The 26,795-nt window shown below is 39.5% G+C and overlaps 1 protein-coding gene across 1 annotated transcript; it reads right to left on the bottom strand.

Annotated features, from left to right (window-relative positions):
* Positions 1–110: 110 nt before the first annotated feature.
* IARS2 (isoleucyl-tRNA synthetase 2, mitochondrial) lies at positions 111–26,695 on the bottom strand. Its single transcript, XM_062490440.1, has 23 exons — positions 26,492–26,695; positions 25,895–26,017; positions 24,920–25,076; positions 23,835–23,983; positions 23,695–23,744; positions 23,489–23,598; positions 23,313–23,403; positions 22,795–22,910; positions 21,567–21,736; positions 20,682–20,772; positions 20,321–20,472; positions 19,197–19,357; positions 11,800–11,902; positions 11,088–11,181; positions 5,757–5,865; positions 4,878–4,980; positions 3,789–3,914; positions 3,315–3,446; positions 2,624–2,730; positions 1,679–1,824; positions 1,333–1,523; positions 615–759; positions 111–501 (listed from the first exon to the last, which is right to left on the bottom strand). Exons 1-23 carry the CDS (start codon positions 26,693–26,695, stop codon positions 347–349), a joined length of 2,985 nt encoding a protein of 994 aa, XP_062346424.1. The 3' UTR covers positions 111–346.
* Positions 26,696–26,795: the final 100 nt, after the last annotated feature.

Raw genomic sequence — 26,795 nt, 5'->3', positions numbered from 1 at the left:
ACTACCAGCTGCGAGTATAAAAATTAAACAAGAGCTGGTTCCCTGGGGATTTTCTCTTAAATGGATGTGAACTTTGACAGAACACAGGTTGCTAAGAACAAGTAAATCAGTCAGTTATAACCACCCTTTTTATTAAGCTGAAAAGTGATATACAAGTAGTGTATATATATATATATATATATATATATATATATGTATATTTATATATATACACACATATAAGGTTCCCCAAAACACATGATACTCCTGCTCAGGCTGGGGCTTAAGCATCTGCTTCTACAGGTTCCAGTATGCAGACCTGCTGCTTCAGCCACTTTGGTGCAGCTTTTGCTTAGGTGTTTTTTCTTCATGTGCTCCCCTTTCCAGCAGCAAGGACTTGGAGGCACCGTGGGCAGGGAGTGCTTGAGGATGCGGCCGTGTATCTCCTGCAGCGAGGGCATTTTGCTTTGGCAAGGGGTTGGGCTATAACTTTGTATGAAGATTGTTCACAGATGTCACCACCTGTCAAAGAAAGTGTCATTGCTGAGAGAGAGGCTGGAGCTGCAGATTCAAGACTCAGACCACGAACAACCCTGTGTTGTAGTGCAGGAGCCTGTCTGGAATGGTTCTCTTACCTTCCAAGTTAATCAGAAAGGTCCCTTTTATGATGTTTGCATCTGAAGGGGTTTCTTTGGGGAGCTCGCTCAGCAGGGTTGTCTGGGAAGCCATCATTATCTCGTTCAGCTGGGAAACACTGGAAGTTTCTTCAGCCTGCAGTGCCTGGGGGACAGAGAACTTTCAGACTTGGAACTTGGTTTTGTTTCTCAGGACCGTTCATTCTATAAAATAAATGCTGAGCTGTGATTCCTAATCAGAGTGGATGAATTGAACCAAGAGTCTGATTTACTCCTGCCAGGAACAGGAGGACAGACTTGAACTGCAGTGTCCAAGAGAAAGGGGCCAAAGCAGCTGCTTATGAGCCAGCATCCTGCTCTCCCAAGGGACAGGGCCAGCAGCATCCCACCTCAGGATGCTGTATCAGAGCATTGCCAGCAGGGTGAAGGTGATCCTTCTCCAAGAAAACACAACGCTGAATTTTTATTATCGGAGTGGTCAAACAGTGGTGCAGGTACCCCAGAGAGCTGGTAGGGTCTCCAACCTCCAAAGTACCCAGAAACCAACTGGTCAGAGGCCTGGGCACCCTGTTCTAACTAAGCCTGCCTGAGCCAGGGGCTATGCTGTACAGGCTCCAGCAGTGCCTTCCACCTTCACCTGTTCTGTGAGTCTCTGGTAACTACAAAGTGAAGGACGTTTTCATACACACACAGCGCTACTCTTAGTTGTATTTTTTACCTCCATTAATTCAAACAGCAATCCAGGCTCAATTACGATGATGACTTCATATTCCAAAGAGTTCTTGCCAGAGATGGACCCAAGGAAGGAGTCTCTCATTGCACATGCACCTTCTATTGCTTCCTCAATGCCAGGCTTTTTCCATGCTGAGCTTGCATTAATCCAGCCAGTACGAAACACACCCTCTGAGTCTTGAAAGTAAAACAGAGCAATTCTTACTTTAGTCTATTTGAGTGTTTATGAAATGAATGAAAAAATAACGGCATATTTCTGTAATTGCATTCCTTGTAACAGTGCAATTAAACAGTGCACTGAAGGAATTGCTTTGCAGTGGTATGTGCTTTACCTTTCTTGTAAGGGATGTACTGGAAAACCTCCTCTGCCAAGTGGGGCAGGATGGGTGCAAAGGAGCGGACGATGACGTCCAGAGCCTCTGCCAACACAGTTTGACACGAACGACGCTTGGGATCCTTTGCTTCTTCACAGTAGAGCCTGCAACACAGCAGGGAAAACTGGAAAGTATTCCCACGTTCATGTTTCTGCTCAAGAGCCACGCTTTTGGGACTGTCAGAAGTCTGACCCAGCCAGCCTTTCTAAGGAAAGCTTTTCTGGAGTGCCCTTCCCTAGGCAAGCACAGTGAGCTACAGTGAGGACCATCTGCATCTGCAGCCACAGGAATGAATTTGTCACAGGAAAGGAGATTTGCTACATAGTAATTTGGGGAGAGAGAATCTGCCCTCAGGAAACTGAGCCTGCAGCTGTCAGCTCTTTGCTCTGTTTCATCTGTAAACCTCAGCATTAGGGCTTCTTTCTCTTTCCCACATTCCTCCTTTACTCACATCCTGGCAACTAAAGATCAGTATAGACCTCACCCCTCCTATGCCATGAAACAGCCCTTGCACATTTACACAGGGATCTGTCACAGCCTTAGGATTCTTTTACTGATCTAAAAAACCAGATAAATACACTCAGTTGCACAGCTAACTGCTAGAAGCCCTTCCTCCCGTCCTCCCAAATTCAGATGCACACCCTTTCTGGGTAGAAATATAGATCCAAGACTGTCTTTAAATATTTACTTGGCTTAAAATGTGCTTATCTGATGGCCTTTTAAAGTGTTCAGTATGGCCAGTGGAGAGACAAGAGCACAACAATGACAATTACTCAGCTGAATGCACTGAGAGGTCCTCTGATATACCTGACTTCACTCAGCATTCACCTGGAAACTTATTACCTCCATCTCAGACCCATTCCTTTCTTCTTTCCCTTTTAAAGGCATCAGGAAGGAACTCACCTGTCCTTGATCGTGCTGAAATAGAAGTTAGATAAGCTTCTGGAACAGAATGCTTGCAGCAGTCGAACAACTTTGCTATAATCATACTGTTTGTAGGCTTCTGTGACCTGGGAGAGGGAGGTGAGAACAGTGCACTGGTCTGCATCACACAGCATACAATGACAGCCCTGATAAAAATAAACTTACAGAAAATGGAACGAGTGGCACAAAGTCTTGTAGAAACTTTAAAAGGTTGTTGGAGGGGAAAGAAAAATTAAGTCAGTTAATTGTTAGGCCAAAAAAATAACTTCACTCAAGTTTGAGTGGAAGGAAAAGGAGAAACCCCAGAAACTATGCCCATGGTTTCAGCAGAATGGTTCTGAGTGACAGGAATGACAAAGTTCTGTACAGCAGTAAATTTCCAAAGCTCTAGTTTTTGTTTTGTTTTTAGTATCTATCTTTAACTATTTTTAAAGACTTTTAATTTGAGGCCTTGGGCAGTGAGTAGGAAAATGTGGTTGATGTCCAAGCCAAGTTAAGAACGTTAAAGTCTTCCTCAAAAATAGGGCTTAAGGGAGTGCACATTGCATGAGGGATCCTTTATGGTTGTAATGTGCCTGCTTAACACACACACTTTACTCACCCACCTAAAGAAAATATAACCAGTGGAAAACATTATACACGTGTTCATCTAAACACAATTCACTCCTACCTTGCTGCCATATTCATGCAGTAAATGCAGCATGTATTGATCCACTATGTACATCTCTGCAGCGGGGATGGAATCTGTCTCTGGATTGAAGCCCTCCAAATTTCCCAGCATGAAGCGTAGCGTGTTCCGGAGCTAGAACAACCCAGAGCAGTTAAACATTATTACCTTTGCTTTAGATGAAACACAAAATGCTCGTATTCCATCATTAACTGAAATTGACTACTTTTCAAAATGACTGAATGGTTACAAAAGTGTCATGAAGAACATATGGCAAAAGGATCTATAGAAAAATAAAGACTGGCTGTTACCAAAGCACAAAGCTGTGAAATGAGTCTTTTTCTCAGCACACTTTACTATTTGACCCACAGGTGTGAAAAGCAGCAGTACCTCCCTAAATAAACTTGGAAAAGCTTTCTTTAGTCTAAATCTGGAAAGTCTGTTGGGATGAGCACTGTTGGCACTGGTGGCTCTTACCTTGTTGATGTCATCTCTGGCAGCACTGAGCACCACAGGCCCAATCAGCACCTCCGTGAAAACATTGGATTCTGCCACCCACCAGCGGAGAACATCGGCACCGTATGGAGGATCCTTGTTGTGATCCTGAGGGCATACAGGAAAGCAGAGCCACAGATTATCTCCAGCTGGAAGGGATCCATAGGGATCATGCAGTCCAACTACCTGCTCCTTGCAGGACTACCTAAAACTCTGTCCATGTGCCCAGAGGCTGCTGTGGTTGGAGGCTCCCCCTTCTTTCAGCAGGAGTTACTGCTGAGCAGGGCTACAGCCCACAAATGCAGCACTCTATGTACAGGCAGTGCTAGAACCCCGGTAAGCTGAGAGAAACTCATCTGCAGCCTTAAATCCTTTGAATGCTTATCATTAACACAGCAATGTTACTATCTAAAACTACATAGGTTTTTCTTCCCCTTCCGACTGTTTTTAACTCTGAAAATGGCTTCTCCCCTTTTTGAAAGATTAGGAACAATTGTGTGTTTTAATTAATGAGATAAGTAAGTTGTGCAAAGATTGATTCTTCTGTCTAGTAAGTTACAAAATCTGTTCAGCAGCCTCAGAAAGAGCAACAGCAGGACCGGGGACAGAAGGAAATTCAGAGCATCACCAGCAGTACAACCTCCCTGACCACGGACTGAAGTTTCCAGAGTCAGTAATAGCCTGAGAGCAGAGAGATTGGTGGGGTGCAACTGCTACTTCTGACTGTTCCACTGCCAGCCACACATGGTAGGCTCTAGTCAGTTTGACAGCAGAGGTTCATTATTTTAATTTTTTTTCTTTATTATTCCTCTTCTCCATTACTCCATCAGTGCTGGTAAAAATGAACCATTCTACACCCTCTGCATAATTTTCTTTTCTCATAGCAGAGAACAAAGGTGAGTGGTTTTCCTGTACTACAGCAGAAGCAACACAGCTCAAGGTTTTCCAGCCAAATGGAACTGCAGTACAGCCCAAGAAGAGCCTGACAGAGTTTTGCCACAAGACAGCTGCAGAATCTGGCAATGAAAGGTTGTAAGTGGCAGTTCTGAGATACTCAGGAGCTTGACCTACTTCGCCTCCATTGATGACGACATCAGGGTCAACCACGTTGCCAACAGATTTGGACATCTTCTCCCCTTTCTCACCAAGAGTAAAGCCATGAACCACCAGAGTCCTGCAGGAAAGATTTTAGTGAAAAAAAAAATCCCAGGAAAAAACCTATGCTAAAAATAGATTTCTAATGAGGATATTTTTAAGTCAAAACACACAGAAACCCCGTTTTGGTGAGCCTGAGGCTCCAAACCCTGAGTTCAACCGACCATGAATATACCCTGTACTACCATCCAAGGAGAGCAAACTACTTTACTTTCCTCATTTAATTTTGGTGTGCGAGCAACAGATTGTTTAGATATCCAGGGTACAAGTATTTCGGATTAATGAAAGACGGAAGTGCTATTTACTTTTTAAGCCAATACATTTCCCAAAATTGAACAGCCTCCTTGCAGCTGAGCCACATTCCCCTTCCCTATGCTTTCTTCCAGGAGATAAATGGTGTGCCACAGCTCCAGCAGAACACAAGCACACAGCTATTCCCAATTCCCTACAGCCTAATGTTGAATTCACAAGTCAATGATCTTGGGAGATTTGCACACCTGCACTTCCCAAAGAATTTCTTTAGTTATGGGAGTGGGAGAGATAGGAAAAAGCCACTTGGCATCTAATAATTCCTAAATGACTAAGAATGAAAACATTATTAGAATTATGATAGAAAAAATTTAAACACTAAATTAATTACAATCTGAGAAAAACTTTATACTGAAAATGCAAGAACATGAAATCAGATACTTGGTACTGGTTTGATTTCTCTTGTTTATACACTACTGTGCATACTTCCAAAAGCCCAGTGTACAGTAAATGAACAAGAAATGTGTTTGCAATCCACACACTTACTTGTATGGTGCCTTTTTCCTTGTTGCCACACTGATTAAGAGAGAGGACTGAAACCAACCTCCCAGCTGGTCCTTTCCTTCAAGGTACGTATCTGCTCTTTGGTCTGCACCTTTAAAAGCAGAACATTTTATTTGGAATATCAGACCTTGTATCTTAAAACAATTAACACACAAAATCTCTGAAACTGATTAGTAACATTTATTCTGCTTTTTAAACCCAGTAGGTAAGTTGCTTTTCTAAATGGTGTGTGGTTACTTAACCATGATACAAGGGATTCATTAGTATCACCATTTTTAAAAGAATCCAAAACTTGCCACACTCCAGAATTCAACAAATAAGCTTGCTCTCTCCCAAACTAAATAATAAATTCTGAAAAGAAGCTATCATGCTCAGATAGATTGCTTCACAGAAGTTCTCAGAATACTTTCCAAGTAAACTCCAAGTACGCCTAAACAAACTGGAATACCCAAGAAAAGTTCACGTACTTTGGAATTAATAAAAATCTATGCCACCACCTGAAGCTTCCCAAATTTGGAATTACTCAGGGTGCAAGGCACAGAGGCAACATGCCCAAGCAGCCCATGAAAGGCATTTACAGAGGAGAGCAGGAAGCTCTGGCAGTGACCACAGCTCACCTGTGACAGAACTTATATTTTTGGTCACTGCTGTTCTGGGAAGATTAAAAACTTAGGGAAAGAGTTAGCACATCATGGGAAACAAGAAAGCCTGTTGGGGATAGAGGCATCTGGAAAACCTGGCTTGTTTAGCTTATTCTTGTGAAGGCTAAGTAGAAATATTATTCCCTGTAAATACACACACAGAAAAAAAAAAAAAAAAAGAGGAATGCTAGGGAAGAACAAGTGGAGCTAATGAGTACTTTAGAGGAAAATTGGGCTACAAGGCAGGCAGGGTATTAACTGACTGCGAAGAGCAAGCCCAGGTATTCCACAGGGTTGAGAGAGGACAGCACAGTTTACTTGGCTTTACTGGTGGAATTCAGTCACTGTACAAAAAAGTACAAAACTTGTTGACTCAAGAGTTCCCTCCTTGTCCTAAGCAATCCCAGACAGGTCACCAGAGTGAGAACAGAGTAATGTAGAACACAGCAGGACATGCAAGTCAAAGCCTACAAAGGTGCAAAACCTGACATATTTGTCAGGAATTTAATCTTGACAAGTTGATGGTGTTGCTTTCTCAGTACTCGGACAGAAGTTTCTCTACTCAATTTTTATTCACTATCTCCCTTTTTCTTCTTCCTAGGACCCCTGAGACAATGCTTCTTTCTGCTGCTGACACACTTGATTTATTTGTTTAACTTAATGGAAGTTTCGATATTTAGATCCATCCTGCAATAAAGGGAAGTTCAACATTACAAAGGTCAAGGCCACACAGTTCCAGGTAGCACAGGAAAAATGTGTGGGTGGATATTACAGTTTTTACACATTTGCTTATTCATTCAAGGAAATCTACAGAGTCTGGGGTTTAGAAGTACAATAAGTAAGAAGCAGCCTTTGTATTAAGAGACTGCAAAAATACTTGAGAGGACAAGATCAAGAATATTTGTGGTAAGGAAGACAGTAGCATTAGAAAATCTGTAACAACACATTTGTTACTTACAACTAGTTTACTAGCTGCTGGTTTTAGAGAAGTGAACTTTTCATGGAAATGCCAGTAGTTAGAACTTAGAGGAGAGAAGAATTTCAACAAATAACAATTACAAACAGCAAACTGGATTGGGCTTTTCTGACAGGAACTAGTACATCTGGCAAGCTGGCTCCTGGTGCTTGCAAAGTTAACAGAGGCCTGAACATTTTATCTGTAAAATACAAACATGGGGTTTGCATATACAATACCTGCCTTAGTAGTTGCTCCCCTTCCTAAGTTTCGTTAAAGTTGGGGTTGTAACACATAAATTAATTACAACAGTGCTTGCTATTTTTTTTTTTTTTTTTGGTAAATGGAAAAGTATGTCCAACAACCCAAAGAGACTTTTTTGTTGTTTATTTTAACAGAGGTATAGTACATAGGTCATTAAAGAGAATTACAATTTATGATCCTTCTGGTTTGGATTTCAAGATTCCATATCTTTGATCTTACAGACTTTGACTTTTAGATTAAACGTATTGTATTTTAATGCCAGGAATGAACCAGCTAAGATAAATTCAAGCCTCTCAGTCAGCACAAAAGTTTAAACACTTAGATAGGCAAGCTGTAAAATAATCACATTCATTCAGTTAAATATTAGCCAATAAGATAGGGGAAAAAAGTTATTATGTTGAAAACTACCATCATTGCAATATCCACAAAACTGTGCGTAAAAAGCTGTGTGACTTTTACCAGTGGCAACACAATGAAGTCCAGTGTGCATTTTATATTAAATATTTTTTAAAATGATCATTTCAGGGTTGTAGTGAAGATGGCACTCTGCCCATGAGAAAAACGTATGAGAATTTGAAGACATTAAAGAGTTCTCTTGAATAGATGCTCCAGAGGAGCTACTGAAATGAGCTCTGTCAAAAGGTTGAACTTCAAAGCAAGAGAGCAACAACAGAAAAAGTGTTGGGCACCACAGCATTAAGTATTTAAAATTAGCACATGCTTTTGAACTGAAGTTTGATTTTACCACACTTTCTTTTTGGAAGCAGTGGATTTCCACTCTTCTACCTCACAGCAGTATTGTGAAAATGCAGTTATCCAGGTATGAAACATCTGGACTTAAATTTTAACATTGCATAAAAATGTTCTTCCAAAAAAAAAATAAAATTCAGGCATGTGTAGCAAGAAACAAATATGATATGGGGGCACAACAATAAACTGTTCAGTGAAAACAGTGTTAGGCCAACAAAGCATTAAAGCAAACAGCATCCCCAGGAAACTTTAGGAGCAGCAGGATTTCAGAGAACATTGGACTTGTGGATGTGCTCTCAGTGATGGCAGTGAGTGGTGCTTATTTCACACACAGTCTACTTGTAGCTGTACAATTTTGGGTTTGTGACTACAAATCTAGTAGCTAGGTCTCTGATTTTAGTGTGTAAGTTGCACCTTCCTACCTGCCACACTGCTGACGTAGAACGGTTTGGTTAATCTGTCCTTTAGCTACAAGTGGTACCTTAGGCACACCCAGGCTGGAAAAAGGAAGCCAACCATAATTTAATGGAACAAGAGCAACTTTAAGCCATGTCCATCAGAAATAGGCCCAGTCCCTGGAAGGAGATGCAGCAGGGTAAGCATGAGAAATAGGACTGTGCAAGGGCAAAAGGTAATGCAAGCTATGATTTACACCATTGGGCTTGGCTGTCACTGAGCAATTCCTTTAAACTCATTCAGAAGAATCTCTCTTCTTGCCCCTCTTCTCCCCCTTCCCCACCTGCTGTATCTGCTGACAGCAATCTGTGTGGCCATCAGCTAAAGGGATTCATTTTGGAACAGCTCCCTCTCCTTTAGTAAGCTCAGACACAGCTGGGTCAAGTGCAATGAAAACTCAGGCCCAAGTTTCCTGAGTTGCAGAGATGTTGGAGAGAATGAATTCTTTGCACAAGACTGGAATTGACAGGGAAATCTGTAACATCTGTCATTCCTGCTGGTTACTAAGAGATCATTGTTACAGAATTTTCAATTAACTTGAGTTCAGGGTAGAGTGAAACAAACATCAGTCTCAGCCATCTTTTATATCCTGCAGCTGCCCTGAAAGTAACTCATGCTGTGAAAACCTCTGCCACCAACACTGACATCAGAAGGCAGCAACAACCTCTGCTATCACTCATTCCTACCACAAAATTAGTTGTTCTTCCCATTATGACATTCCCTAAGCAATCTTGGATTTCTCCATTAATTTAATCTTTTTTTTTTTTTTCTCCAAGAGTACTTTGGAAAACAATCCCACCCACTAGTCTGTCTGCAAGCCTTGCTGATTATCATTGATACTGGAAGAAATTCTGCTAAAAGCTTTAAAAAATGGAGCATATTTCAGAAATAGATGACAAAACTCTTAATCCAACAACTTCTCTTGCAAAGATTCATAAAAGGTGAGTTAAACCAGTAATTTGATATGAATCACAGACTGCACTTCACTTCTGGCAGTGGCTGGAAGCCTCAATTACACAGATAAAAAGGCAATGCAATTTTACTGTCATTTTTGAGAATAAACAGGGCTAGGAGGTTACACTGCTGGTTAGCCAGTCCCCTGCTTTTACAGCAGTGGGCTACTCCAGTTAGTCATACAGCAGAAAATGCCTTACACACACCAAGCTCCAGAAAATTTCACGGAAAGAGAGGACTAGGTAGAGAAGAGGAACCTGTAATGGGTTCACAAAAGAAGAAGTATGTGTTGTGATAACCCAAACATTTATTAGACACTACAGAATCCATATGGGAGCTCTACACAAATTAACAACAAATCCAGAGTCTGGATTCTGCTATTCCTTATGAAAGGTTATCTCCTATACACAGGATTAGAGCGCTGAGGTGCTCAGTCCTTCAACAATGCAAGTTTGTAACTGCATCAAATGACCACTACTTTGATACACCTTCCAAAATCAAACCAGAAACATTTTTAAAGAGCATATACCTCAATATATGTCAAAGTCTTCTAGAAAATTAATGTTTGCTGATGGTACTGTTACCTGACCACGTTGCTAAGAAATAAAGCTCTGGTACTAACGTGTTTTATAATTCAACAAGATTGTTATCATGCAATTGTGTACAGAGGGTTTAAAGTCCAACAGACTTGATGTATGGCACCAGACTCCTCCTTTAGAAAGGACTCCTGACTTTGCACTATCATCCAGGCAAATAATGTATATTTTACATCTTTTTGTACAAATCTCTGTCTGCTACTTGCTGAGTAGCAGCTACTGGCAGTAGGAGCCATAAATAACATATAGCAAGTATAAATATTTTAAGACACAATATACTGCTTTAGTTACTGAAAGTAATCAAAAGTGAAAAAACACACCTACACTTCTAAATTATAAAACTTTATTAGACTCATCAGCTGATCTCAGTCTTGTTCTGCTTCAAATAGCACAGACAGACACAGACTGAAATTTGTTAACTAAAAACAACTTAAGAGTTACAATACTAGCAGCAAAGTACCTTGGCTGTCTGTGCCATGACACTTCTCCCCTCAAAACAAAAAATGGTGTGATTAGCAGTTACACAGTACAGCACACAGCAGAATCTTTACAAGCAAAAGCAGATTTACAAGTCACAGCCAGCCTGCTGCTGGAATAATCTGCCTCAGTTTTGCTGACACCAGCACTGTCACACAGAACAGTTGTATTTTGTTCTCCAAGTATTTTAAAAGAAGGATCAACATAGGAGTTTCCTTACCTTCCAGAACATGAGCCCAGGAAGTTCCACTGTCAAACCAAATGTCTAGGACATCCTGTCCCTTGACATAATCAGAAACATCACGACCACCAGCCTATTGAGAGAACAATTATTAAATAATGTAAATAGAATACTATATATCATCAGTGCTTCTCAAAGCTAGAAATAAAGCAAATTTGGTTTCTGGATCAGTTCTGTACAGGTTCTGTTACCAACTTTGTGAGTGAACACAAAATAATGTAGATAATCTTTGACAAGAGTTTTCAGATAATTACTGATGGAAAACCCAAGGTAGGGCAAGAAAAAACTAAAATAAAAACCACAAATGGCACAGTAAAAACCACAGCTTTGTGCTAGCTTAAGTACACAATTGCTAAAGAACAATAAAAAGTTAGAAAAAATGAAATAAAAATTCTAATCCATTTTAATGACCAAGACCTAATACATATTTGGTCTCAATGTGCTAATTAGGATGTCACTTTCCTCCTGATTTAAGAGGAGGATGGACATGTCTTCCCTGAATTAACAGCACAAAGCCAATTGTGTGTATTCTGCCCCACTCAGATCTCATTTTTTGAATACTCCTGTCACAAGATACCTTCTCATGAGGGTACAAGACTGAAGAGGATCAAGGAAATAAAAACAAGATTTCTATTATTTCCCTTCACTCAGCTGTCTTGAGCACCTGCTGTACTTGAAGTCAGAAGTTTACCTTTGCTACAGCCTCTTTTGACAGGAGTTGTTCTATAGGGAGGGCCCACCATGCATCTGTCCCTTGCTGCTCCACTATTTTGATGACATCTGTGATGGTTTCACTGGGTTAGGAGGAGGAAAAAAGGGGTTAATGAATGGAGGAGTAATCACACCTTGCCACAAGTACCCCAGACCCAAAGCAGTGAGAGATGCTCATACACAGACCAAGCTATTAGAACCTGTTATTTTCCAGCTTCTAATCCAGACAAGACTTCACAAAGCTTCCTGCCTATATCAAACTTTCTATTTTTGCCTTCCAAGATGGGAAGAGTTGTACAACGTACAAAAACTCACATGGATTCCAAATATCTTCTGCAAATACTCCATAATTGAGGCACTCAGAAAAGATGCCAGCAGCTTGAAAACTTCTAAAATCCATTTTATTTGCTGTTTACTGACCTTGAATTTAAAGAAACTACAAAACTATTTCCCCTCAGAATGTCTGTTCTTTTTGACAACAGGTTTATTTTTCCTACTGGATACAGAGACCTTGAGAACCCATGTGGAAAGCAGTGAGGAAATGTCAGCTTTTCAAGTAGCATATATATATATATATATATATATATATATATATATATATATATATATATACACACACACATATACATACACATATATAATATATACATATATATATATAAACTTCCAGTTGCCTGAATTCCCCCATTTTAGCAATATATTTTAAAAATTATAAAAAATATATTAATCCAAATAGTGTAAGAAACTGAAAATTCTGCACCTAGTAGAGGAATGATAATAAACCATTCAATGTACACTCTGAAGGCAATTTATTAGTTCATATCATACAGCACTAGACAGGACAAAGGCCTGAAATAAACAGATATTACGGAAATAAGAAAAATTAAAAAGTTAACTAAGCATTTTTTCTGATTTGAACAGATAAGGCAACCTGAAGGTGTGCAGTTCTGTGCACTATTTATGACACATTCAATCTTTGGCCCCAGTAGGTAGGACTATGGGGAATTGATTTTTAATATTGCTTAATGCCAAGTCTAGACATAAATTAAGGTATCTTAAAAAAATAAAGAGGAACCCCACACACTTTGTCCTGCTGACTCACAGAGCACTTGCTAAAGAGGTAATTTTTAAGACATCTGCTGTATTTAAGGAGTACAGCAGATCATCATGACCTGCCAACTTCAAACTAAACCTGCTGAGTTACCCAGGCCACCAGAGATTTTTTTTGTAACTTGAGAAATGAAGATTTAATCAGTTAATTAATTTCTTGACATAGTATTGAAAAAGGGGGAAAAGTAAAATAATGATCTGGCATAATTATCTTGGAAACACAGAAGGCAGATGATCTTCAGTCATCACTCTGTCTTGTGTTTGGTTTTAGCACAGTATTTTACTGCACTGCTAATAAGCTGAGCTACATCACTAAAACACTTCATGGACTCTTACAAATTACTTCAGTTCATGACACAAGGTGCTGTGGCAAGAACAAAATCCGGTTTTGCTCTTGACTACTCAAATTGCAATGACAGAACATCAATTTTGTATCAATCATCAGTTAATCAATTTACTTCTCAAAATAAATTCCTGCAGAACACCTCAGCAGGTCCTCTGCAGGGAAAGGCCATTAAGCAGCAACATTCACACATGGACATCCAGCTGGCACCACCACCATTCTGCCCCTTTCAAACCAGCACAGGCATCATTCACCTTCCACTTTAATGGTGGTAGGACACAATTTATGGCTTTGTATCTGCTAACATTTATCTTGCTAAAACAACACCGTGGAGCTCCAGTTCTGAATGGTACCACTTCTTTCCAGAAATATTTGCACAGAGGCTTGTTTGGCTATACTTCCACTTGTCAGAGTCTTATTTCTCCAAGACAAAAGCAAAGAACAACCCCAGTCCTGGTACAATTCCTGGCAGATAGCTGATGTGCAACCCTTATGTCTTTCCTCCTTTATGCTAAATCTTCAAATTCAGAAAGCTTGCAGAAAAAGCAAAAAAATTAATTTGCCTCAGCCTGAACTAAACTATTCCATTGAATTTGTCTTTTGCAGGATCAGTATCTTCCACTGACAAAGCTGCATTTACACCCTGACCTTTAGTGATGATAATGCAGCACCCAGGAACATTTTAGAAAAAGTAATACACAATATTATTTTTCACTCTTTGCCAAAAAGAATTTTCCACTTTGGATTCTTCTCAAATACACTATCAGTATATATTTAAAGACAGTTATAGATAACCAGTTGCCTTCACATGAGGATTTCAAGATCTCTCTCCACAGTTTCAGTGCCTTCCTCTCACTGGCTGAGTCTTACCCATGGAACTCATCAGCAGAAGACAAGAATAACAAAATCAAAAAGAGGATGATTTACCCTAAAACATGTTTATTACCATGTGAAGTATTTTGTGTATGTTGAGTAATTAATGCAAGAAGCAATTCAGTGCTCAGCTAATGGCTCTGGCTTCAATGAGAACCAGAAAAATTCTCTGATCAGGAGTCATACCCACAATTAGTACTGAAAAGCTACCAGCACATCCTCTAAAGCAGAAAATTTAAACAGGAATTAAGGCTGTCTTCCGCATAACTTTTTCATATTGCATATACACTTCAGTGGAGGGACATAAATTCCAGTAATTAATTAATTAATTTTCAACCTATACACTTTTAAAACATTCACCAGGTATTTCACAATATCAATATTTGGAGGGATTTATAAAAGGTGATAAATCCTACTATAAACCAAAACTAACAGTTATCTTGGACAACACATAGAAATTTACTCTTAACAAGCAACTTTTTCCTTTCCACCAGAGGTGGGGGAAGGGAAAGACAAGAAGGAAATAAACCCTTGCTATTACTCTCCCTTGGGAAACCATAATAAAACGCCTGCCTTAATTTACAGTAAGTATTGCCAATGTCACACACATGAGTTGTGTACCCTTGTAGATACACCATTCCCACAAGACATATTATGGGCTAACCTTTTATCAAGCATTGCTATGCAATGCAAAGGTTACACTATTAATTTATGAAGAGCAGATTTTTAAAAAAAAAACATTTTTGTTACGCAAGAACCAACAGGTACAATTATGCTACAGATAAAAGTTTTCTGATAAGTAAAAGAAGGTCAGAGTTGTGTTATCAATCACTTACAAGAACTAAGGAGTCAAGGACTGTGAAGTCAATTTTATATTGACCAATATTCTCAAAATTCTATCAGCTTCAAATCACATTTTAAAATATATAATAGCTTAGCAAGGCAAGCTTTTTCACTATACATTATTTCCCTACAGAATAGAAGAGAACATTAACAAGCATTTCATAAGAGGAGGTAGTTTAGATGAAAAGTTTCCAGGGTACCTTTTCAACAAATCTTTTTCCTCCTAAGTTTGAAAAATACAAGACAAACAAACACAGCCCCTATACTTGTCTCTGCTCTTCTCGCAGGATACTTATGATTAATTTTATTACAAGAGAATTAACTTTATTTAAGGTATCTGCATTGTAAGGAGCAGGATTTCTGCAAAGTACTTTTCTGTAAGGTGCAAGTGAAAACCACCTTGCTCAAATAACTACTCATCACTTTATAATCTGCAGCCTTCAAGGTGAGCATGATAATTCCCTGAGTGAGCCATAAAGGGCATTGTAAAACTTTGCCCTGTATTCAGAGGCTATCTGGAAGAACTCGCATTACGTGTCCCTGCTATGCTCTGACACCCCTACGGCAATTCACGCTACCACGGCTCCAGCCAATCACCCAGGAGCCTGATATTGATTATGCTGCATACTTATTTAATCTGTTAACAGAAATTAGGCAGCATTAAGATACAGTCAGGAGCAGAAGAATACAGACCCTCAGGTTCTCTCCATCTCCTTTCCAACAGCGGCAAAGAGGGAAAGTTACCTTCTGCTTTACAAGGACGTCGATACTACAGCTGTAAGTATTTAAGGGATGGTAAGCTGCTATTAATTGCAATTCACTGAAATGTCTTATTATTTCAAAAAACAAATTAGAGCACAGGACAGACCTCCTTCAAAAACATCATGGATTTTTCTTTTTCAGAAATCTAATTTACGTGTTGATCAAAGTCACAGGGAAGCGAACAAAACTTGTGAGGCACTAGAACAATCACTGCAATACTACTATTTATTACCAATATCTGAACATTGAATTTGTAAAGCAGTTATTGCATGAGGTCAGATTAAAGTATGTATCTCATATTTATTATCTGGGCTGAGCTACTACTGGAAATACCATTCTCACATTTTAATTTTGGAGCTCTTTCTTCTTTTCCATGAGTTACAGGGTTTCCTAGATGGAGAATGTTTTCTCTTGAAATCTATTTAACGTTGAAAGCTGTCACGCAGCATAAGCGTCTATTTGTGCATGTACTCTTAAATTGTTTGAAGTCTTTTTTCTCCATTTGCACAGAAAAATCCCACAGAATCTCACCTCTGTAATGTAACTGAAAATGGCAATAATGAAAAAGTGCTCTCTCTTTTCTCTCTTTCCTATAAGGGGTTTTTAAAAATAATTTTTACACTACTGGTCACAATATGATGCAGCATACTCTGCAAAAAAGAATTTAAATATCATTGGTATATTAAATTTCTAACCATAGATGACAATGTAATTGAATCAAATATCTTTTACGGTTATGGGGGGGGACCGTAGCAGCAGGGAGACTCATGGAGATTCTGCATCAAACATTACAAACCACCTCTTGGCTTTTAAGTTAGAATGACTGGATTGCTGGTGTTGCAAGAACACTGTTAGAGAAAGCAGTTCCGCCTCCAAAGAAGGGCTTTCAGCAGCTTTTCATGTGACAAATTCAGGGGCAACTCTCAGAGGGAAGCAGCCGTTTATTCAAGGGACTTTTTGCCTTTTAAGAAGTCTTTTTACAGGTGGTACATGAACAAGATCACTGAAGATCGACCACTGGTGCTCTCATATGTAACAGCAACTCCATGTGGACTACACTGACTTCCAGTGGAGATGCTGTTACTTTTGATAGTCACTCAAAAACTCCACAGCAACTACTACTGAAAGGTTGTTCATCCAACATTCAAGTTAAAAACAGTTTGCGTTTTGAAATGCAAATTATTCACTGCTGTTTTAATTATACTAAATATTCTAATTATATACACAGTCTAAGTATGAAATGTCATAAAAAATATGTCAGCAACCCGTTGTAATATGATTTTCAAAATGATAATGCAAATGTAACAAAACAATCAGGCTTAACTGCTTTTTTCAAGAACTGCTGTCCAGGAAAGAACTGGTGTCCAGGAAAATGACCTATGAATTGACAGACTGTCATCTAAATTTGCCTGTCACTTCTATAGGCCAATATTCTGTGCACTTCTCCTACTCCACTTACAGAAGTCTCCTCCAGTTAACTTTACAAATATTTAAGCTCAAACTTTTTAGAATATTTAATGACTGCTTTACACTTTCCTTTAAAAATTCCACCAAGAGTAAGTAAAGTTAGAAGTAAAGAGTACTGGCTATAAATGAGTGTCAGAAGCCATGAGTCAAATGAAATAAATCTTTTTTCAAGCATATTGATTATGTCTGTTTTTTTTTCCAAATGTCCTTCTTTATTCCCTAGATCAATTCTACCCAAACATGCCATGCTGTCCCTTTGTTCACTCTCCTACAAGACTGACTACACACAAAGGTGGAGGTGCTAAGCTATGGCAGTTTACCACATCAAAATGCTGTGATTGCCACATTTTGTACAATTCTGGGAATAATCTCGCACAGCTGGAGCATTCACAAAAGGCAGAGGCTTTAATACAGGTCACGGGCATTTCAAGGTGATTTTACTACAACCTAAGGAATTTCCACACATGCTTCCTCCTTTCAAATGCTCTCTGTCCCAGCTTCTCAGTGTTCAAAGAAGCTCTTGCTTCATGGTGCCCTTCACATTTGAGTGCCAACTGCTGGACCGGTTTTCATTACACTTTTTTTCTTGTTGAACTACATATTTCACAATTCTTAAGCAACACATGCACTCTCAAACCTACTCTTCAACCTGAATATGAAACTATTCCTCAGAAATAGTAGTTTTTTTAGAGACACACACATACTTTTTTGCAGGTAAAATGGTTTTGCATCCCACACATCCTCCACCCATTTATTTCCTGATGTGTGCCAGCATTATCCAGGCACTATAAAAGACATTGTGGTTATTGTGGTCTTTTTCTCACAGTTATTGCCTACATTGAGAGAGTCAAAGTACATCTCTCTGCAACTACACACCCAGTCACACCAGGTGAAGCTAAGGACTACCTGTCTAAAGTTCATTCCCTGCCCTCCACACCCTGAGCCTCACCTACTACTGTCTACTATCTACTGCTTGTGTGCTCAGTACAGCCTCTGGACAACATGCTGGACTCCTGCAGTACATTTACTCAAAACCAGAATAAAAAAAAAGTTCTGCAACAGTATTCAAGTTCATCTCCAGCTGTGAAAACTTCTTATCAATTTTCACAAGAGTTTCTAATGTTAAGGTATACAAAGCCAAGTTACATCAGCGTATCTCAAGGCAGAAAAAAATATGGAACTAATCCACTGAATGTGGTACTCCACAATACTCTTTTTATGAAATCAACTCTTCGAGGGCATTCACAACTGAAAACTTCTGTTCCTCAAAGAAGTAAAAGCAGAACTCTATTACTCCTTACAGGACAGAAAAGGATCATATTTGGTTGAGTTTCCTTGTTCTAACGCATAGCATGGATCTCCTCTGCATTATGTTGTCAAGAATTCCTGAAATCAGTGTTTGCGATATCTGGATACTATTAACCAAAAGATGGCAGAATCAGGCTAGCATCTGAAGATCTGAATGCACCAAGTCATATAGCTAAGGGTCAGTTACACTCGAGGTTGGTCTTCAAAACCACTCTAATTTTGTTTTAAAACACAATGCACTTATTTATTCTGCAACCAATGTGGTTATTTCCACTTCAGATTCCACTGCCACTTAACTGCAAAAACATATTTTGACACAGAACCTGGACTGCTCAATGAACAGTGCTACAACTACAGTTGCTATCTATTCTAACCACAACTTGCATTTCATTGCCTGCTTAAATGAAAAGGCCAGTCATGACTGTCAGCTCACTGAAGATGAGGGATGAAAGCAGCAATGAATTTCAAGGGCAGTTTTCAGGCAACTTAAGTATTTAAGTAAATTGATTCCTATTATTTATGTACAAGTCACTTCCAGCAACAAGTTTTAGACTGTTCTAACTTACAGCTAAATTAGATCTGTGTATAAACAACCACAAGTAAAAGCATGCATTCCTACCTGAAATAATAAGTTTTATAATACCATTAACTGCAGTACAACAGACAGGTACCTGTTTATCAAGCATTCTCCCGTGCTCTTCTGATAAAAAGCAGGGATTGGGACGCCCCAGCATCTTTGCCGTGATATGCACCAGAATGTCCTTCTGTCCAGCATCTCCAGCATCCTGTTCACTCCAGACGTAGGGATCACTTTCACTTTTTTCAGCACATCCTATAAAAGAGAGTGTGAACTGTTGAACATGCTTCAGCTTTCCCACAAATTATGTTTATACTGCCAGTAAAATATGGTACAGATCTACTCTCCCATTCCCAGTATCAAAAAACACATTCTCAGACAACTGCCTGCTGCTCTTCAATAACTCATTTGAACACTGCATATATTGCACATTTCCCAACCAAACCCCAGTTCTCTGATTCTCTAGCAAACACACCCCAAAAATGAGTTAAAAATGGCATCAGTGACTCAATATGAAGTTTAAAAGGTAACTGTATCTTGTACTGTTTTTTCTACTTTGAAAACCCACCTTGATACAAACTGTCTGTAGTGGGCTACCACTCACTCCCAGCCCTGCTGAGTAACCACCATGTTTTCATCCATTCTAGATAAAGATTAATATAGAATATACACCTCATGCCCTGATTAGAATAAAATCACTGTTACCCTAAGGTGCTGATCTGAATTTTCTGTGTGAAATTACATAACTTCAAAGAGCAAAAGACCTCAAGCTTTAAAGTATTTAAAATAGGACTATTACAAAATTAACAGGGCAGCAAACAAAGTTGTTAGGCTAGCCTTATATGGCCATACACAAAATGTAATTTTAATAGTGATAACATTGTCTCTTCTAATTTAATTATTTGAAACATCATATTTGAAACATCATATTTGAAAAAATATTCTAGTGGAAAAAAAATCAGTAGCTCTAAGAAACTTCTACATCTGTAAATACAATGAGCAAATATACCAGTCAGCATAGCTACCAAGGATTATATCAATATTGACAAGAAAATTGGCAACATATTTCACTTCAACAAGTAATTAACAATTTACAACTACTGTTCATAAACCATAGAGAAGACCAGATTCTGGAGGGAGCTACAGCAAGATTTTTATGCTGATTCCAAATAGCATTAGTTGTCTTCAACTGTCTCATAAGAAAGCAAAATTACATACCTGTGCTGCAGCCTTCACATCTGCTGTGTTTACAAACCACTGTTTGCTGGCACGAATAATCATTGGTTTTTTAGTCCTCCAGTCATAGGGGTAACTGTGCACGTATTTCTCCTCTTTTAACAAACTCCCAGCTGCTTGAAGCATCTTAATGACTGAGAGAAAAAATAAGGCAAGATTAAATTTCAGTTTGAACGTATGGCTGCTGTTAACCTCAACTCAGCCCTTTCCATAATCAACATTTAGCAAGAAATGCCTGTACCTCATCCAAATTCAAAATATGGCAAACTTATACAAACTCTCAAAATATATCTGCAAGACTGTAACTGATGAAGTAACAAATGGTCAAACATCAAATACGCACCAGCATCATTCCCTTCTTCAAGGACATTCTTGTTTTTAAGTTCAGGACCTGCTGCTTCTGTAAAACACCCACTTTCATCCACAAGGCAATCCTGAAAACAAATAAATAAATAAATAATGTCAATAAAATACCATGTGGCAATTAATTATATTTTTGGTATTCAAAAATGAGTTAAATACTCTACTGGGTAACTCCTTTTCTGATGAATAACAAAATATTTACGTACGCTTCAGATTTAGTGAACTGCAGGTTAGTAATCTACCAGGCAAATGAACTGTAGGCATCAGAAGAAATGAACACATTGCATTTGCACACGTATCACAACTATCATACATCACAGTCACTGGCATTTTAGTGACTTTTCAAGTAAACAGTGTGAAATAAAAACAAACCTCACTCTCCCTAAGCCCCATATCCTGAATCTTCACTCCATCAATCACAAACTGGCCATGCGTAAAGGAGCTGTATTTATGTATGTTTAAAACAAGCTTTGCTTAAAAAAAAAAAAAAGTAACGATGATCTACATAACTGGTGACTTACTGATCTGCATGTAAAAGACAATTCTGAGTAGTGAAAGTCAATACCAGAAAAACATTCTCTGTGTTCTCCTTTAAAAACACAAAATCACAAAAAGAGCAGAAAAATCTGATTCTAACACCTCCCTGTAAGTTTTAATTAACAGAAGGAAACTTCACTCTTTTATCCTGATACACCTTTCTTTAAGGTTAGTCTTGCATTCCTGCAGGCCATTAGTGATACTCACACTTCTGTGAATGCTTCAAAACATTTTCAAGTTTTATGCACAGATCAAAACAAACAATTTTAGGGGCACACAGCAAATCAGTTGCAGGAAATCAAGAGCAACAGCTGAAAAGATGAAGTACCGTGGGTAGCTGATGGTGGGAAGCAACGCTGTAATCTTCCATACCATGAGCTGGGGCCGTGTGAACTAATCCTGTCCCTTTTGTCATTGTCACATGATTTGCAGGTAACAGGGGAGAGACTCTGCCAGGAATGGTGGGATGAGCACAAGAACCATCTGCCAAATCTGCACCTGAAAAATACAAACAGAAGATAAAACAGAGAAACACAGTTCACACATTCAGCTTCTTTTATCAGGGCGTAGAAAAGAACAAGTGGTTAAAAAACGAACAGAAGAAATGTCTTGCTGAAACAGAAGAAAACCCTTGCTGAAAGTCAAGAATCACAAAGCTTAAGGAACACACCATATGACAAAATGGTGTTCACAGAATCATTTTCTCCTAGAAGGAACGTGTTTAAGAACTGTCATCACACAGTTATGTACACAAATACAGAAAAGTAACAAATACAATTAATTACTAAATATATGGGAAATTAAAAAGAACAAGTTCCAATATGAAATTTCTTTTTAAGATGCTTCAACTCTAGTACTCTTGGATGTTATCTGTAAATCATATGATTCAAAAAGGTGGAAGCTGTGAGAAAAAACACCTCCAGTAATTTCATCATTAGGTAAAAACAAGACTTGCTCTGAAAGAGAAGGCATGGAAAGACACCAAAAAAAAAAAAAAAAGAAAATAAAAAGTCATAGAAACACATTCCTCACCTTCTTCACAAATGCGTATTTCCAGCACTGAATCACTGAGAGGCAAATGAATAAAGCTCACAAATGACAAACTAAATCCCAGCTCATGACACTGAATCCCAAGCCTGCCTGTTCAGAAATGCCACTATGTAGTTTGCTAGGATGCCAATTAAACTGCTTTAGTTTGGCCAGACAGACAACAGCCCCTACAATACCTCAACAGCCATTCTTGTATTTAGACCCCTCTTGTCATTAACAATGGATAGAAAGACAAACTGCACTCAGTGTAATTACCCTTTTGATACTGAACAGACTTGCACTCTACATTTCATTTTTTCAAGCAGGAATCCAGATTTTAAAAATTCATTTGAAATCTACAGATGATAATTTGAGCTACAATACAACAACAGTAAATCTGTCAGACTCCTCCTCCTTCTTGTATTATTTTAGAGAAGCATATTCTCAAATTATAAACACATTTAATCCATCAAAACTTAAGCAGTTTTTAGACTAAGCAATTTAATATTACCAATATTAAAACCTACCTTTACACGTTGATATAACCTCAAACTGTGTGTCCAGAACAGCAGCTGTAGATTCAACTCTATCTGCAGCAAGGATGAAGTGTTGTCCAGTCACTGCACATTTCACAATTGAATATCTGCAATGCAAACATGCATTTGTGATACTAAATAATTACAAATACCACAAAGCTACCAGTCTGTGAAATGCTTCATCTCTAAAAAACATACTAGTATGTTTTACATGGCCATTTCACTCATAAATCTCAAAAGTTTCAAGGTAACCTTGCCTCATGAAGGAGAAATAATTTAATAAAAATTTAGACAAAAATTAATATATCAGCAGATACAGAACAAAACTTACAACTGCATCACTTAAAAACAAAACAACAAAAAAAAACAAACAAAAAAACAAACAAAAAACAAATCCTAAAAAAAGATGCCTTAAGTAAACTGTAATGGCAGTCCACAATGTTTTAATTTTGCTGCTAAATACCAGTAAGGACTGACACAGACAACTGAACCAAGTGAAAGACACCTACGCTGAATCAGGCATGTAACAAACTGCTTGATTGGCTGGCACAGTCCAAGGTTGCGTGGTCCAGACTAGCACACTAGCAGGGGATGATCCATCTACAGATGCAAATTAGAAGTACTTAACTCACAATTATAACAAAAATCAAAGCCATCCATCTCTAAAGCTACAGAGGAGTCTTACCTATCACAGAAGTCAGCTTAGGCGGCGACTTCAGCAGCGGAAATTTCACGTACACAGAGCGACTGACGTGCTGCTCGTTGTACTCGAGTTCTGCCTCAGCCAAGGCTGTTCTGATACACACCAAACACAAGTTACATGCTGCAACATCAAAAGCTATTGGCATCCTTGCTAAAATTTTGAAGACAAAATAGTGATTTGATTCTTACTTTGTTGAAGGGGACCAGAACACAGGTTTATAGTCCCGATAAATTAAACCCTAGAGAGGACAGTGAGCAGAAAAAAAGAAAGTTAGGAGAAACAAAACTCACAAAAAAATCAATACAGACTTCACAGAAATTCTTCATACCTTGTCATACATCTTGTAGAAGACTCTCAGCTGGTTTGCTTCATACTTTGGATCAAATGTAAGGTAGCAGTTGGCCCAATCTGCCATTACACCCCAACGAATGAAGGCGGATTTCTGTTTCTCTATTGCTCTTTCTGCAAATGCTCTAGCTGAAGGGAATGGTTCCATTAAGCACATGTTTTAGCACACTAAGATCAATAAAATACCACTTACAATGCACTGTTGATTTTTTTCCCAGAACCTATGCCCTAACTATTATGGTTCAAAATACATACATTTCAGATTGGTTGTCACAAAAAATTACTGCAAAGAGTAAACAGATCCAGGAGTGGCACTTTTTCACTAACATAGGAACAATAAGCACATGTTTTTAGACTCCAAACTTTCTTCTTAAGGAAGCAGGGGAAATATATTTTGTTAGGAAGAAAAATTTCTCAAAATAAATTCTCAACATAAAACTAATAAGAGTGAAAGTTAACTCCTCCTGTTGATGCTGATCCTAAATTTTCAAAGTAACATACATCTGAAAATAAGTTAATCCATTTCATTACCACAATTTCAAACTAAAGTTTTTAGCTTTGCAGCTAAAAAATGATGCCTTTCAACCCACATTGTATTTGAAATTATTTCTTCAAAACAGTTTCCATATAACGCAGACTTTCTCCGAAAGGATCCCCCCCATAATTTTGTAGGACTGTTAAAAACAGTCAACAAATACATTCCTATTTGTGATACTGAGCCAAGCTGTCCCGAAGGACCCTGACTTCTACATGTACCTTTTCAGTTCCTAATCAAATTCAGTCTTCAAAAACAAAAAGGATGCTGATCTGATAAACAGCAGCTTCCGACCACTATACAGTTAATCAAAGCAGACATGCAAAACCCCCACCCTCCTTTTGTTTTTTTTAAACTGAGGGTCAATGTTCTGCATGCCCATTACAGCAACAAATTAAGCCTGTGTGACATTATCCCAGTTCATCAGATTCCAGTCTGCTCTATCTGCTTGGCAAGTATACCCAGTGATCATAGACAATGTCACCAACAGAAAAGGCCAGAATAAAAAGCATTTAAAAGCCTTTATTTACCTCTCTGCCGAATTTCCATTGGTGAAAGATTTTCAGCTCCTTTGACTTCTGACAGTGCCTTCAATTCAATTGGCAATCCATGGCAATCCCACCCTGGCACATAATGCACTTTATAACCTCTCATCAAATGGAAGCGATTGGTGATGTCTTTCAAAATCTGAAAAGCCACAAGGGTCTGTTATCACTTTAGCTCCCCCTTGTGGAACAGTCACATTTGTAATTAAGCTCCTCCCATTTAAAAAATACAAATATCAAAAGCAGTAAGATACACTCATATTTAAGACCAGAGAAGTTCTGGGTGCCCAGTCCTTGGAAGAGTTCAAGGCCAGTTTGGACGAGGCTTTGAGCAACCTGGTCTAGCGGAAGGTGTCCCTGCCTGTGGCAGAGGGTTTGGGACTAAATAATCTTTAGGGTCCTTTCAACCCAAATCACTCTGTGATTCAAAGCCTCTGCATTTATTATTTTTCTTGCCTATCATTTTGTACATTGGCAGAACCTTAGAGACCTCTGATCCAAGGAGTTCACAACCAGTGTAACTGAGAGATGCAGTATAAACTCTCAAGACTTGAAGGGCACAAGTCTGACTGGCTCTCATTTCTAAAACACAGAGCTCGACCTACAGCACTGGCTTAGAGCACACTGCAGCCCAAGCTCTGGCACTGGGACTGAGAGAAGGTGTGGGTGACAGCTCACAATTTGAGTATTTCTCAGTTTGTGGCCAGTGTGCTGCTGTGAATGTCAGGGCCCAGCCAAACACTGAGCACTCAGTACGTGGTATTTACGTTGGGGTAAGGTAACTATGTAATGTGTATATGCATTCACATAACCATACCATTCGTTTTTAAAAACCCCAACTACCAAGACCCCAAACATTTTAAAGCATTATTGATTTAAATGGGAATGGAGAACAGAGAGCACATGACAGTAAGTTTTTACCACTTCACAAGAATTAAGTGTGATCAGGTAAATATTTACTTTGTTTAATGCATGGCCAACATGAGGGTCTCCATTGGCATAGGGTGGTCCATCATGCAGACAAAATTCCAGTTTTGTCTTCCTTTGCCTTTGCCATGAGTACAGTTCTGAAAAACCACATTTCTGTAGAAACAACAAGAAAAAGACCGAAACCATCACAAGTCTCTGCACTTCCAAAGAAGTCTGGATGCAAAAATTTACAATTAAAGCAGGCGGGCAAACAAATACGCAATTATAAGTCTGCAAGAGAAGCCATTAGTGAATTTTAAGTACATAAAAGCCCGAAGAGGCTGAAAAACTAGGCCTGAGATTATTATCCTAGCACTACACTATCCGGACGCTCGGTACTCTCCTCCAAAACAAATTGTATCAGAGTAATGACTATCCAAAGTATAAATACCGCAAGAGCCCGAGCTTTTCTAAAATAGAGCCCGGACGGCCGGGCCAGGCAGAGCTCACACTCCCAGAAGTTCTCCCCGCGCGGCGGGACCGAACACAAACCCTGGCGGCCACTCCCGGCCTCCTGCCGGCCCGGAGCAGCCCCACGCCCCTGCCGGGACCCGCGCCCCGGGGAACCCGGCCCGGCTCCGGCCGCACCTGCTGCGTCTCCAGCTCCTTCTCGGGCTGCAGCCGCCCCGGGAGCTGCGCGGGGAAGCGGCTGCGCGGCAGCAGCACCGTGTCCCGGTACCGGGAGTCCTCCCGGCTCTCAGCCGCGGCCTCCGAGGCGGCGGAGCGCGCCCAGCCCCGGGCGGCGCCGGCCCGGGCCCGCGCCAGCGGCGGCGCCCGCCAGGCCCGAAGCATCCTCAGGGGCTGCGGCCGCGCTTCCGCCGGCGCGACGGGCCCCGGCAGGGGACACACCGCGCCGGGAGGGCGGCACGGCGGCTGCTCCGCGCTCCCGACG

This window comes from Cinclus cinclus, chromosome 3 (genome assembly GCF_963662255.1).
Source record: "Cinclus cinclus chromosome 3, bCinCin1.1, whole genome shotgun sequence".
NCBI classification, from domain to species: Eukaryota; Metazoa; Chordata; class Aves; order Passeriformes; family Cinclidae; genus Cinclus; species Cinclus cinclus.
This window is presented reverse-complemented; position numbering and strand designations above follow the sequence as displayed.

Excerpts from the sequence above, each read along its gene's own strand:
- IARS2 (XM_062490440.1), bottom strand. The coding sequence starts at position 26,695 with ATGCTTCGGGCCTGGCGGGCGCCGCCGCTGGCGCGGGCCCGGGCCGGC. Across the intron at positions 23,984-24,919 it reads AATGGAAATTCGGCAGAGAG|CTAGAGCATTTGCAGAAAGA; the intron begins GTAAATAAAGGC and ends CATTCCCTTCAG. Across the intron at positions 23,404-23,488 it reads TAAGCTGACTTCTGTGATAG|ATGGATCATCCCCTGCTAGT; the intron begins GTAAGACTCCTC and ends TTGCATCTGTAG.